Genomic DNA, 14,741 nt, shown 5'->3' on the forward strand with positions numbered 1-14,741 from the left:
TTTACAATAGTTCCTTTAATGACTGTTCAAAGTTACAACGGCGCTGAAAAAAGGGCTGTTTTTTCACATTTACGACCATTGCAGCATCCACATGGTCACGTGATCGAAATTCAGACATTTGACAACTGACTAGTATTTACGGCCATTATTGTTATTATTAAAATTGCTAAAAATAGGGGATAAGAAGAAGAAAAAAAGCCACTGGCTCCACACTTCAAGGCCAGGTTTTCCCCAATAACGGTATGGAGGTACTTTGCATTGTTTGTTATGGCCTCCTCATCTTTTTGTGAATAGATTCCCCACTTCAGAAGGAAGTTATGGGATCACCTGGTGGTCGCCCATCCCTCAGCTCAGCCTCCCAGCCCAAACAAGAGGCAATGCTGCACAGCAGGGCTCCCAGGAGGCGGCTGCTAGGCGTCAGAGCCTCAAAAGCCGGCCGTGTGTATCACTACAACCCACCCCAGGCGAGTGGAAAGCGAGGGCGGCGTAGTTTATAAGCCAGCCGGGAGGCCGCGGCCCTCCCCGGCCGTCACTGTACAGTGCAGGCCGCGCCCCTTAGCGACCATCTGAAGAGGCCTTAGCAACGCGGGCGGAGGCGAAACTCCCGCGCGGAAGTCTCGCGAGAGCAGGGCCAGCCAGGGCGCCAAGCGCGAAATTGCGGCTGCGCGGAGTTTCCGGGGAGAGAGAGCGAGAGAGAAAGAATGGAACGCTCGGCGGAGGCAGCGACGACGACGGTGGCCGGGAGGAGCGCGAACTTACCTTGGTAAAGAGGTGGGGAGAGGGAGAAGATGATCCGTTGCTAGGAGACGGGATGGGTTCCTTTAGGCTTCTGCATAGGCGCGAGGGACCGCTCCTCCTGCTTTGTGGGGGAGGGGGTCCCTTGTAGATGGCGGGGCTTAGCGCAGTGGTATCCCCAGGCATGCATTCTGCAAAGAAAGTGCTTCTGAGCATGTGCAGAGCGCTGCTCTACCTTCCTGGTGTGGCTGAGTTGTTTTGTGCTAGGTGTGGGGTCTTGCAAAAGCAGCCAGGGGGGCTTGCAATAGGTGGGCTGATTGGGGGCAAAGGAGCCCCAGGGGGTGCATCATACATGTGTCAGAAATGGTATATGGGTCTCCTGCTTGGGCGGGGGTGGGGTTGGACTAGATGATCTTCAAGGTCCCTTCCAACTCTGTTATTCTATATCTATCTATCATTCTTACCTCCACCCTGCAAAGGAGCATTTTGCACAGAGAAGGAAGAGACGTCTTAGCCAGTAGCAAATGGGTGGGACGGGGTGCTTGAGGACAAGAAAATCCACCTCTGCTATTATTACTATCATTATTATTATTACTACTATTATATACTTTATTCAATACACATGAAACTCAATCAAGTGGACATTCAAAAATGCATCACAAATATCAGTGACTGGTGCTGATGGTTGATACAGGTTGCTGCCAGAATCCTAGGTATCAACCAAGTATCTTCTTAAGATGTACGATGCTCCGTCTGCGCGTGTTATTGCAGGAAGCTGCAATTTGTTGATGTATCTTATAACATTCTTGAACATGGTACCAAGTGCCTCAATGACAATGAGTATCACTTTTACATGCATGGCAGCAGATTCGGACAATGAGGAGGTTGGGGAGGAAGATGGGCCAGTCCTGGAGTCTGGGGAAGGCTCTGATGAGGGCTCTGCGTTGGAGGCAGAGAGGGGGCCAGGGCCATCTGACATTTATCAGCTGCCTTTGGAGTCAGACATCAGTGAGGCAGAGGAACAGCTGGAGCCTGTTCCCAGTGTGTGCATGCGCAGAGTTGCCAGACGAAAGGAACAGCTAAAGAACAGGGGTCGACTTAGGAGTAAGGCCACCAGGTGGATGATGAATGGCCCCTCCCAGAGGAAATAAAAGAGAGAGCAAAAGGGGAGTGGAGTTTGCAGGAGACAATTAATTCGCTTAATTGGTTTGTGACTCTTTGAGACTCCTTGCCAAGTTCTGCAGATATCGGCCTGGCAGCTCTCCAAGGCAGATAAGGTCTGTGACGGTAAATCCTCCCTTGAAAGACTTTGCTGGATGTGAATGAGCAGAATTCACAGTAATTTAATAAAAAAAGGTTTTTGTCGGGACAAGGAGTTTGCTTCATGCTCTTGGGAAGCCTCGGTCAAAACATGGATTCTCTAGTTGTGAAAATCTGCATTTTATTTTTATTGGCAGGGTAGAGAAGTACCGGCCTCAGACGCTTGGAGATCTAATTTCTCACGAGGACATTCTGAATACCAGTAAGTATTTAATAGCTGTGCAAATATTTTAACTGATCTTTAGCGACACGCAGCTGCCTCTCGGTTTTGAGTGCCCAGTACAGGAGGCTTCGACTGCCACAATCCCCCAACCTGTATGGACTATGGTAAGAGATTGTTAATTATTAGAATTAAACTCGCTGATAACCTGGTGCTGCCCGGGTATTGATTTATCCCAACCCTCCTTCCATGAATGTCGCCCCAATTTCTAATGTTGGATTTTCCCCCTTACCAGAGGGAGCCCCCTTGTGGAGTACTGTGAAGCCGTTACCATGGCAACTCCACAGCACTGTACAGAAAAAGCCATTTTAAGGCAATACGGTAGAAGCCACTTTAAGGCACAACAGGCTGTATCTTAACAGAACACACACCCTGAGGGGTGTTAAGGGTATCTTACCCCCACAGTATTTGTTTCCAGAGAGTAAGTTTGCTTTTATAATTCTCTTGCATTGCACGCCAGAACTACTAAACATGCCATTACTCTGCTAAACAATTAATTCCCACAACACTGTCACACTATCTAGTAAGGCTGTATTATTATTTTTCTTCTCCTCTTTCCTATTACCTATCTCCTTATCTTCTTTTGTCTATGACTTTGCTGCCTGTATCTTACGATTTATAGTTTTATTTAGTATCCTAGTATGATGTATGTTGATTGCTTGTTTAATATCCTATGACTATCTCTAAGCATTGTATCTTATGATTTATGATGAATGCCTTTTTACGATGACTACGATCATAATTTATCACTTGTTGCTTCTATGTACACTGAGAGCTTATGCACTGGAGACAAATTCCTTGTGTGTCCAATCATATACATACATACATACATATATACATACATGTATGTATTTAGAGTTACAACCCCTGGTATGCCCAAATATGGGAGGAAGTCCACTGCTTCCATTCTCTGTCCATCGGCTCGTCATAAGAGACCATCCAGACAGAAACCCAATATTTTTTACTGTTGCCTTTTACTGTTGCACAAATACATACATACATACATGTATGTGTGTATGTATGTGTGTATATGTATGTATGTATATGTATGTATGTATGTATGTATGTATGTATGTATATATATTTAAAGTCACAACCCCTGGTATGCCCAAATATGGGAGGAAGATCACTACTTCCGTTCTCTGTCCTTCGGCTCGTCACAAGAGACCATCCAGACAGAAACCCAATATTTTTTACTGTTGCCTTTTTGTTACATTTGTTATATTTGTGCTGATGCTTTATTTTATTTATTTATCAGCACAAATATAACACACACACACACACACACACACACACACACACACACACACATATATATATATATATATATATATATATATATATGTTATATTTATGCTGATAAATAAATAAAGGGAGACTAGTATAGATCTATTTCAAGCTATTTAGCTCTCATCAGCTAGCCATATCCAAGTTTTTTGGGAATCGAACCTTGGGCATACCAGGGGTTGTGACTTTAAGTATATATATATATATATATATATATATATATATATATATATATATATATATATATATATATATATATATATATATATATATATATATATATATATATATATATAAATTCTTTTACAGACCTGGCCAGATAAATCACCACCTCTATTCGATCAAATCCTGCTGTTGTGCATCCCTAATCAAAAACCCTCCTGCTCTATGCAATTGCATGTAGAGCCTAATTTGCATAAATCTATAAAGGCAGGCTGTAACTCTTCCCCCCCCCCCCCCCCCCCCTTTGAGCCTCTCTGCTTCCAGGCCAATCAATAAACCAATTCGTATTGCGGAGTAATTACATCCTGGTCTCTGGGTTCAAATATACCTCTGAGAAAATTCTCCTGCAAATTAGTTGAAGGCAAGCAATTCTGTATAGATACCGGTAGTTGAGTGGCATGGTGGAAAAGAGAGAGATCAAAGAGATAAGCCCAGCTTTAAAAATAGCTCCTGTAGTAGAGCAGGAAGCTGCTAGATGCATAGGGCGAAACACAATGTTATTTTGGATCGTCGGAAAGTTTGCCAGATGTTTAAACTGGATTTGGCATTGTAGTCCACCTATCAAATTCTTCCCAAGGATGCATGATAGCAAGATGTTGTTTGATCTTCTTCTTCTTCTCTTCTTCTTCTTCTTCTCTTCTTCTTCTTCTTCTTCTTCTTCTTCTTCTTCTTCTTCTTCTTTTCTTCTTCTTCTTTTCTTCTTCTTCTCCTTCTCCTCCTTCTACCCCTTCCTACAAATAGATAATAGATGCAGATAAAGCAGAAGTGATTTGTCAGCCAAGTGAAAATTTATTGCTTGTTGCTTGGGGCGACACCATCTCTTCTCTCTGTCTCTCAACCAGTACAGAAGTTTATCAGCGAGGATCGTTTGCCTCACCTCCTGCTCTATGGACCCCCAGGGACCGGCAAGACGTCTACAATTCTCGCCTGCGCTAAACAGCTTTACACAGGGAGAGAATTCGGCTCGATGGTTTTGGAGGTGAGCACGTCTGTGCTCTTAACTGGACTTGGGATCGCTTTCCCAGTGAAGGCAGGGGGAAAATTCCCGCAAACACGTTGTTTGTTTAGGATGCAGAATTCTGTTTGCAAGGTTCTGCTCTATGTGTTTATATTTCAGGCTGCCCGGAGTCCCATTTTAATTTTGGTTATAAAAGATGGAGATTAAAAAGCTCTAGGAAAAAGACTTGGAAAACTCACTGGCAGAATTAGCCTGCAATTCTACATTCTATCCAATATGCCACCATATCTCTTAGATAGCTATAGAGATAAATACAGTAAATAGGTAGGTAGATGTATGATGCTATAGATAGATAGATAGATGATGATAGATAGATAGATAGATAGATAGATAGATGATAGATAGATAGATAGATAGATAAAAAGACAGACAGATAGGAAGATAGATAGGAAGATGGATAGAAAGATATAGAGATGATGTAGGTAGGTAGGTAGGAAGGTAAGTAGGTAAAGATAGATAAATAGATAGATAGTTAGTTAGATAGATAGATAGATAGATAGATAGATAGATAGATAGATAGATAGATAGATAGAAAGAAAGAAAGAAAGAAAGAAAGAAAGAGAAAGAAAAAGAAAGAAAGATAGAGGGCTAGATAGGAAGATATAGAGATGATAGATGGATGGATGGATAGATAGATAGGAAGATAGATATAGAGATGATAGATAGAAAGATAGATAGATAGGAAGTAGAGATGATAGATACATAGATAGATACATAGATAGGAAGATAGATAGAAAGATAGAGAGGGCTAGATAGGAAGATATAGAGATAATAGATGGATGGATGGATAGATGGATAGGAAGATAGATATAGAGATAATAGATAGATAAAAATATAGATAGGAAGTAGAAATGATAGATCGATAAGAGAGAGAGATAGAGAGAAAGATAGTAAAATAGATTTAGAGATGATGGATGGATGATAGACATGGAGATAGATAGCAATAGCACTTAGACTTATATACCGCTTCACTGTGCTTTACAGCCTCTCTAAGCAATTTACAGCCGCTTGTCCCCAACAATCTGAGCCCTCATTTTACCTACCTCGGAAGGATGGAAGGCTGAGTCAACCTTGAGCCATTCAGAATCGAACTGCTGCCAGTCGGCAGAATTAGCATGCAGCACTGCATTCTAACCACTGCGCCACCCCAGCTCTTAATGTACATTCCTCCTTTGTTTAGCTGAATGCTTCTGACGACCGAGGCATTGATATCGTCCGAGGGCCTATCCTGAATTTTTCCAGCACCAGAACCATCTTCAAGTAAGCACCTTTGAGACTTCTCTCCTCTGCATATTGAATTCCCTGGAAACAGACAGTGTTCTGGCCAGATAGGTACGTGTCTGTCTGTCTGTATCTATCCATCCTCTCCTACAATTGTTCTGACCTAGGCTTCCCCAAAAAGCACGAGGCGGAGTTCTGGTCCCAGCAAAACCCCTTTTACTAAACAGATGTGAATTCCTCTCATTCACATTCAGCCAAGGCCTGGCAAACAGTCTTTCAAAGGTGAAGTTATGATCACAGACCTTATCTAGCTTGGAAAACTGCCATGTCAATATTTTCCCAAGCACAGTGCTGTACAAGGAAAGACTTGGCACAGAGTCTCTGAGATTGATGGACAGATCTTCACACTCCTGAAACGAATGAACAAATTGTTTCCTGCAAAAGCCCACTCCCCTTTTGCTTCTCTTTTATTTCCCATGGGAGGGGCCATTCACCATCCACCTTGACTTTACTTCCAAGTCGACCATGATTTCTGAGCTGTCTTTTAGCAGCTCTGCGCATGCGCACACTGGGAACAGGCTCCAGTTGTTCCTCTGCCTTACTGCTGTCTAGCTCCAAAGGCAGCTGAGAACTGCCAGACAGCTTTGGCCCTCTCTCTGCCCCTGACTCAGAGCCCTCGTCTGAACCTTCCCCACCCTCCAGGACTGGCCCATGTTCCTCCCCAACCTCCTCACTGTCAGAATCTGCTGCCAGCACAACAACTAGATGGGTTTAATCAGTGATCAATGGGTGAGCACAAAGCACAATAACAATAGCACTTAAATACCGCTTTGTAGTGCTTTTACAGCCCTCTAAGCGGTTTATAGAGTCAGCCTATTGCCCCCAACAATCTGGGTCCTCATTTTACCGACCTCGGAAGGACGGAAGGTTGAGTCAATCTTGCTGAGAATCGAACTGCTGGCAGCAGCAGAATTAGCCTCAATATTGCAGTTTTACCACTGTGTACCATGGATGGATGGTGCAAGGAAGGAAGGAAGGACAGACAGACAATATATACCTCTTCACGGTGCTTTACAGCCCCCTCTAAGTGGTTTACAGAGTCAGCCTATTTGCCCCCAACAATCTTGGTCCTCATTTTACCGACCTCGGAAGGATGGAAGGCTGAGTCAACCTTGAGCCAGGTGAGATTCGATCTGCCAAATTGCAAGTAGCCAGCAGTCTGCAGAAATTGCCTGCAGTACTACAGTGTAACCAGTATGCCACCATAACTCTCCAATGAAGTCCATTGAATTTTAGAGTTCCCATTTCTTGTTTCTCTGTCCTGTTAGGAGAGGTTTTAAGCTGGTGATTCTAGATGAAGCTGACGCCATGACCCAGGATGCACAAAATGCTCTCAGACGTGGTGAGTTGATGCCCCATTCCATCCAGAAAGAGATGCTACAAAGATCAACAATCCTAGATACGATTGTCGTTAACTTTTTGCTGACTGCCATCTTGATCTGCTGGCCCAACAGGACAGCTTAGCCTCTTTTTTCCCCCCATTTTTTTATTTTCTTTTAATACAAACGTTTCATCATTCATTAAACTGTGTGTCATCTGGGTACTAATTTTTTGTGTCATAATAATTAAAGCTTACCACCATATTCATTATGCCCAAATATGTGAGGGAGCATACTGCTTCCCTTATTCTGTCTTTCGGCTCATCCTAGGAGCTATCCAGGCAGAAAGCCATTTTTTTAGAATATGGGAAGCAGTATGCTCCCTCTCATATTTGGGCATACCAGGAGTTGTGACACAATACATACCTATTTCCCTGGCTTAGCTGATAAAGAAGGAGAGCCCGTGGCTTAGTGACTAATACAACGGCCTGATATGTAATACAGCCCAGGTTTAAATCCCAGTAAGGGTATGGCTAGCTGATGAGAGCTAAATAGCTTGAAATAGATCTATACTAGTCTCCCTTTATTTATCAGCACAAATGCAACACACACACACACATATACATGTATGTATGTATGTATGTATGTATTGTGTCACAATCCCTGGTATACCCAAATATGGGAGGGAGCATATTGCTTCCCTTTTCTGTCTTTCGACTCACCCTAGGAGCCATCCAGGCAGAAAGCCATTTTTTTATGTTGCCTTGTTACATTTGTGTTGCATTTGTGCTGATAAATAAATAAAGGGAGACTAGTCTCCCTTTATTTATTTATCAGTACAAATGCAACACACACACACACACACACACACATTTCTGCACATTCTAATATTTTTTAAATCACGTTTTCATCTGTGCGGATCTCTTCACCCTTCCAATATTGTGTGAATACAATTCTAGTGCAGTTATTACATGAATAATCTAATATACATTTTCCTTACTATATTTTTCTGACAAGATACCCAACAAGAACAGTTCAGGTTTTAGATCAATATGTTGCTGCCTCTTCTTCTCCAACCACATTTGGATTTTTGCCCAGTATTTTTTTGCTTCTGTAGATATCCACCACATACGATAATACGACCCTGGTGTCTGGTGACATTTCCAACGTTTAGTTGATTTGTCTTTGAAGATTTTAGCCGATCTTTCGGGTGACATGTGCCACCTATAAAACATTTTATACAAATTCTCCTTGTACGCAGTTGACATATCAGTAATTTTGATAGCCTGTGTTAAGATTGCCATGAATCTGGCAGCACTAACCTAAACTTTTGCCTTCACACGTCTTTTCCAGTGATTGAGAAATTCACAGAGAACACCCGATTCTGCCTGATCTGCAACTACCTCTCCAAAATAATCCCAGCTCTACAATCCAGATGCACCAGGTTCCGGTTTGGCCCTTTGACGCCAGAACTCATGGTCCCTCGGTTGAAGCATGTTATTGAGAAGGAGAAGTGAGTAAAAAGCCTCAGGGAGGGAACGACAGAAGGGAGTCCGAGATCTCGTTGCTCCAATTGACAAGGTTCCAAGTAACAGCCCAGGTGAAATCAAAACTCCAAGGCAGGGTTCCTCAAAGTATAGATTTATTGAGGAAAAGGTTCCTCTCGCACATATGTGCTAGTCATTCCTGACTCTAGGGGGCAGTACTCATCTCAATTTCAAACCTGAAGAGCCAGCGCTGTCCGAAGACGTCTCCGTGGTCATTTAGCCGGCATGACTCAACGCCGAAGGCACACGGAACACTGTTCCCTTCCCACCAAAGGTGGTCCCTATTTTTCTACTTGCATTTTTACGTGCTTTCGAACTGCTAGGTTGGCAGAAGCTGGGAGAAATCATGGGCGCTCCATTAGGTGGCGCTAGGGATTTGAACCGCCAAACTGCCAACCTTTTAGATCAACAAACTCAGCATCTTAGCCCCTGAACCACATGTCATATTGGCACAGCTGGTGAAAACCCGACTCTGAATCTCCCCAGGCTTTCCCGACCCAATTCAAAGCGCAAAGTTCTCTCCCCCACCCCCACACCTCCTTTTGGTCACCCTCCAAAATCTGGATGGCTCTGGTCCACACCCCTCCAGGTGCTGGTGAGAACGTCCTTGGTTCCCAGAAGAAATAACGTTGTTTTGGCTACAAGTTACCCCCAGCTATCTCTACTCCCCGGTAGAAATCCCTACTCCCTGGGCATGATATTGATAAAACGTTAAAATTGCCAGAATCTTCACCAGGAGTGCTGGATGAAAAGAGTGAGATTTTCACAGTTGTGCGACCTATTGTGTAGGATCCCTGGGAGGGGGTGGATGTGGAGGAAACCACAGGATTCTCAGCGGCCTATTCAATCCCTCTTTGGCTCTTTCAGCGTTGATGTAAGCGATGACGGAATGAAAGCCTTGGTGACGCTGTCCAACGGCGATATGCGCAGATCTCTGAACATCTTGCAGGTAAGGCTTCCTCTTCTGACCTAGGCTTCCCCAGCAGCACTGGGGAAGCCTAGGTCAGTCCCGATAAGTGCCTTTTATTTAATTGACAGTGAATTCCTCTCCAGCAAAGTCTTTCCTCTCCCAAAGTCTTTCAAGATAGTCCACAATTACCGACCTTTTATCAGGCTTGGAAAGTGGCCAGGCCGAGATCTTTCAGACACCGCAATACTTGGCAAGAATGCAGGAAGGAACTAATGGCCTCCTGCAAACTCCACTCCCCTTTCCCTCCTCTTTTATTTCCTCTGGGTGGGGCCATTCCTCATCCACCTGTGGCCTCACTCCCAAGTCAACCCTTGTTCCTTAGCTGCTCCCTTCGTCTGGCAACTCTGCGCATGCGCACACTGGGAACAGGCTCCAGCTGTTCCTCTGCCCCACTGATCTCCGACTCTGAAAGCAGCTGATAACTGGGCCCAAGCCAACAAACCAGTGATTCCTCATCTCTCTCTTCCGTCTTGCAGAGCACCTACATGGCGTTTGGTCAAGTGACCGAAGAGACCGTCTACACTTGCACGGGGCAGCCGCTCAAGTCTGATATCGCCAACATCCTGGACTGGATGCTGAATCTGGACTTCAGTTCCGCCTACCGCAGTATCCTTCAAATGGGAATCAGGGTGCAGGTGGCAGGTGGCTTACTGGGATGGAATGGGTTGGAATAGAATAGAAAGTATGGGGTGGGATGGAATAGAAAATATGGGATAGAATAGAAATGGAATGGGAATTGAAGAGGAAGAGGAATGGATTAGGGAGGAAGAGGAGGGGAAAGAATAGAATAGAATAGAAAATATGGGATGGAATAGGAATGGAATGGGAATTGAAGAGGAATAGAATAGGGTGGAAGAGGAGAGGAAAGAATAGAATAGAATAAAAAATATGGGATGGAATGGGAATAGAAGAGGAAGAGGAATAGAAAAAAATGGAATAGAAAATATGGGATGGGATGAAATGGGAATTGAATGGGAATAGAAGAGGAATAAAAAATAGAATAGAAAATATGGGATGGAATAGGACTGGAATGGGAATTGAAGAGGAAGAGGAATAGAATAGGGAGGAAGAGAGAGGAAAGTAGAATAGAATAGAAAATATGGGATGGAATGGGAATGGAAGAGGAATAGAAAGAATAGAATAGAAAATATGGGATGGGATGAAATAGGAATGGAATGGGAATGGAAGAGGAATAGAAAGAATAGAATAAAATAGAAAATATGGGATGGAATGGGAATGGAATCGGAGAGGAATAGACTAGATGGGATGGGATGGGAATGGAAGAGGAATATAAAAAAATGGAATAGAAAATATGGGATGGGGTGAAATAGGAATTGAATGGGAATGGAAGAGGAATAGAAAGAATAGAATAGGAATAGAATAGGGAGGAGGAGGAGAGGAAAGGAGAATAGAATAGAATAGAAACCATGGAACTGGTTTCTTCTTGACATTTTGCCCAGACATCATGGAACTGAAAACCTTGAAGGGCCTGGCTTTGCAAGACATTCTAACAGAAATTCATTTGTTTGTTCACAGAGGTAAAAGGACTTTGGGGTGCCGGTGTGTCATTCTTTTAGTATTTCGCCAAAAATTTACCTCAGGAAGTCTGGATGAGACAGAAATGTTATTGAGCTGTTTTTGCCATTTATCTATTTATAGATTTATATACCACTTCATGGTGCTTTACAATTTTCTCTGTGTGGTTTATAGTGTCAGCCTCTTGCCCCCAATAATCTGGGTCCTCATTTTACCCACCTCGGTAGGATGGAAAGCTGCATTAACCTTACATTGGCCAGGATCGAACTGCTGGCAGTGGGCAGAGTTCAGTCTGCAATGCTTACATTCTAACCACTGTGTCATCATAGCTATAGAATAGGGATAGGGATAGGGATGGAATAGAAATATAGAATAGAATAGGAATGTATAAAATAGAATAGAATAGAAATGTATAAAATAGAATAGAATAGGAATGTATAGAATAGAATAGAATAGGAGAGTAGAATTGAGTAGAATGTCATTGTTTAACCTTTGGGCCTTCCAACCTGCGACATTTATGCTGTGGGGAAATGAGAGGGGGAGGATTATATGGAGAATGGGAGATATATAGTCAAAATAGCATTCCTTTCTCAGAGAGTCAAGGACGTCTTGCCCTGCACCTGGAGTGGTGTGACTGGAAGGTATCTCCAGTTTTGGACGGGGCCTGATTGGACCATGGGATGGACATGTGGGTGCTGGACAGGGACTTGGACTTTCAATTGGGTGGGGAAAACCTGGGAGACTTTCAGATTTGGGTTTTCCCAGGTGCACCAATAGGACATCTCTAATAAAATGGAACTTTGAGGAAACACAAACTTTGGAGTCTTCTTTCCTTGGGGGTGTTACTTGGAACCCTGACATAGAGAAGAAATAGAAATAGCACTGAGACTTATATACCGCTTCACAGTGGTATGTAAGATTGTTGGGGGCAAGATGCTGACTCTGTAAACTCGTGGCACGACAAAACCGCGCTCGTCAAAATAGCGGTGATAAAACCGCGTCGCTAAAGCCGCGATGTCATCACCGCGCGTCATCACCGCCGCGACAACAGTGCGGCGACAGAAGGGCGCTTTAAAACAGCGCAGCGGCAGAAAGCCGATTTAAATTAAGGTAAGGGTTAGGATTAGGTTTAGGGGTTTGCTTTAGGGTTAGGGTTAGGTTAGGCTGAGTGCTTTGGAAGGCACGGATTTGCCCTCCGCCCTTATGTCAGCGCGGTAAGGTCGCATTTGCTTTAGCGATTCGGACGGCGCGGATTAGCACTCGCACTTATGTCTCCGCGGATAAGGGCTTCGCGGTATTGTGGTGGAACCCTGTAAACTACCCAGTGCTATTGATATGGCTATTTTAAGGTACAATGAAGGGGAAACGTTTTTGTAAAAGGCTGCCTGTGCTCTCTCTCATCCTACAGTTGATTTCCCAACATCTGTTCGGATCCAGCTACTGATCAAGATGGCAGATGTGGAGTGAGTATTCCTCAATGCACAATTGTTTTTCACATATTTAGGATAATGTAGACACAGGCTAAGATTTTATTGGTGCGCTGACTTCCAACTCCTAGTAAAAAATGCAAGTGTGAATTTTACCTGTGCAGTGTTGAGAATATGAAGGCGACAACTGGGGAAGCACTGATTTTGTGTCAAGTTGCTCTATGCACGACCCTATGGTGGTGGCTGGGGAATTCTGGGAGTTGAAGTCCTCGAGCCTTACAGTTGCCAAGGTTCATCCAGCCTGCAACTATGAGAACTAGAAGCTTGCTTCCCTACACAAAGCTGAGCCTTAACAGCTGCCAAGGTTCATCCAGCCTGCAACTATGAGAACTAGAAGCTTGCTTCCCTACACAAAGCTGAATTTTCTTTATTCAGGAAGCGCAGAATGCCAACATCACAGAATTGCACAGGCTCTAAGCTCGCTGTGTAGCTTGCCTTACCACATTTCACGCCAATTTGAAGAATTTTAACATTGTAGGACCGTGATGGCAAACCTATGGGACACATGTGCCAGAAGTGGCATGCGGAGCCATCTCTCCAGGCACGCAAGCCGCCACCTGTTGCTCTTTCGGGTTCCGGTTGGTCAGCTGGTCTTCACGTGTGCGGGAGTGCTGGAAACCGGAAGACCAGGAAACCGGAAGAGCAGCGCGTGCACTCCCATTTCGGCACTCGATGCCAAAGAGGTTCGCCAACTCGGTTGTAGGATATTCTTTGCAAGCTAAATAGGTTTCTTTAGAAAAGGTTCTGCGCAAGATCGATCACCTCCTGTTCCATTGTCTTTCAGACACCGCTTGGCCACAGGGACAAATGAGAAGATCCAACTGGGGTCTCTTGTAGCTGCCTTCCAGGTCACCAGAGATCTGATTGTAGCTGAGGCTTGAGGACCAAGTTACTCTCCCACGGCCTGAACTACAACCCGTGTACCTAAGGGTTGTCCTTAGAATTCATCTGGACCCTTCCCATCAAAACCTTGCAGTTCTGGGCGTCCTACAAGCCTGCTCATTCTCAGTGCTTCTTAGGATCTCGCAGAAGAAGAGCGTGGTCCTCCTTAACCAATCTGGACAGAATCATTGCCAGTCTGCATTGACAAGAAATGATCTTCAAGAGGCTTCAGAGCGAGGGTTCTCATTTATTATGTCTCTGGAATCATATAATTGGTTCAAAATGTCTCGAAATACATTCACACCAGCACTTCGGGAAGCTCCACCCTGACCCTCCTCCCCAATCTTGTTCAAAATAAATTCATTTATATGAAAGTATCATACAATCGTGTAGCTGGAAGGGACCTCAGAAATTGTTTAGTCCAACTGCTGCTGAATTCTGAACTTAAAGACCTCGAGTGACTAGGAAGGAGCAGCTGTGTCCCCCCCCCCCCCACTATTCCACTGGCTGACAACTCTTATTATAAGCAAATTCCTAGATTTAGATTTAGGAAGTTCCTTATAATAAGCAGGACACGATCCTCTTGCCCAACATCTGGTAGATAATTCAGATCCCCCATCAGGCTCCGACCATGATAATTTACAACCATCTGAGCAGAATAAATTCTCTTTGATTTCTATCGGCCGTAAGATTCTTCTCATCCTGTCTCCCAATTTCACAAGCCGTCCGCTTATTAAACTCTTTCATGGTGCAATTTGCACGTATTCCCTCACTTAGGGAATTCCTTAGTCCTCCGAAATATCACCACACTTTTGTTCGGGTTTGTGTTTCTGTTCCAAACACAAGAAACTTCTCGTTGCTTATCCATCATTGGTCGTTTTGCTCTCTGATCTTCGGGGGGGGGGGAAACGGGGGGG

General features: G+C 44.0%; 1 protein-coding gene across 1 annotated transcript; it reads left to right on the forward strand.

Moving 5' to 3' along the window:
• The first annotated feature begins 656 nt into the window (after positions 1-656).
• On the forward strand, positions 657-14,618 carry RFC5 (replication factor C subunit 5). The gene is made up of 11 exons (XM_032229606.1): positions 657-763; positions 2,193-2,257; positions 4,627-4,763; positions 5,983-6,062; positions 7,352-7,425; positions 8,756-8,915; positions 9,817-9,898; positions 10,396-10,525; positions 11,380-11,457; positions 12,864-12,918; positions 13,727-14,618. Exons 1-11 carry the CDS (start codon positions 702-704, stop codon positions 13,821-13,823), a joined length of 1,020 nt encoding a protein of 339 aa, XP_032085497.1. The 5' UTR covers positions 657-701; the 3' UTR covers positions 13,824-14,618.
• Positions 14,619-14,741: the final 123 nt, after the last annotated feature.

Source organism: Thamnophis elegans, chromosome 13 (genome assembly GCF_009769535.1).
Source record: "Thamnophis elegans isolate rThaEle1 chromosome 13, rThaEle1.pri, whole genome shotgun sequence".
Lineage (NCBI taxonomy): Eukaryota > Metazoa > Chordata > Lepidosauria > Squamata > Colubridae > Thamnophis > Thamnophis elegans.

Excerpts from the sequence above, each read along its gene's own strand:
- RFC5 (XM_032229606.1), top strand. The coding sequence starts at position 702 with ATGGAACGCTCGGCGGAGGCAGCGACGACGACGGTGGCCGGGAGGAGC. Across the intron at positions 11,458-12,863 it reads TCATTTGTTTGTTCACAGAG|TTGATTTCCCAACATCTGTT; the intron begins GTAAAAGGACTT and ends CTCATCCTACAG. Across the intron at positions 12,919-13,726 it reads ATCAAGATGGCAGATGTGGA|ACACCGCTTGGCCACAGGGA; the intron begins GTGAGTATTCCT and ends ATTGTCTTTCAG.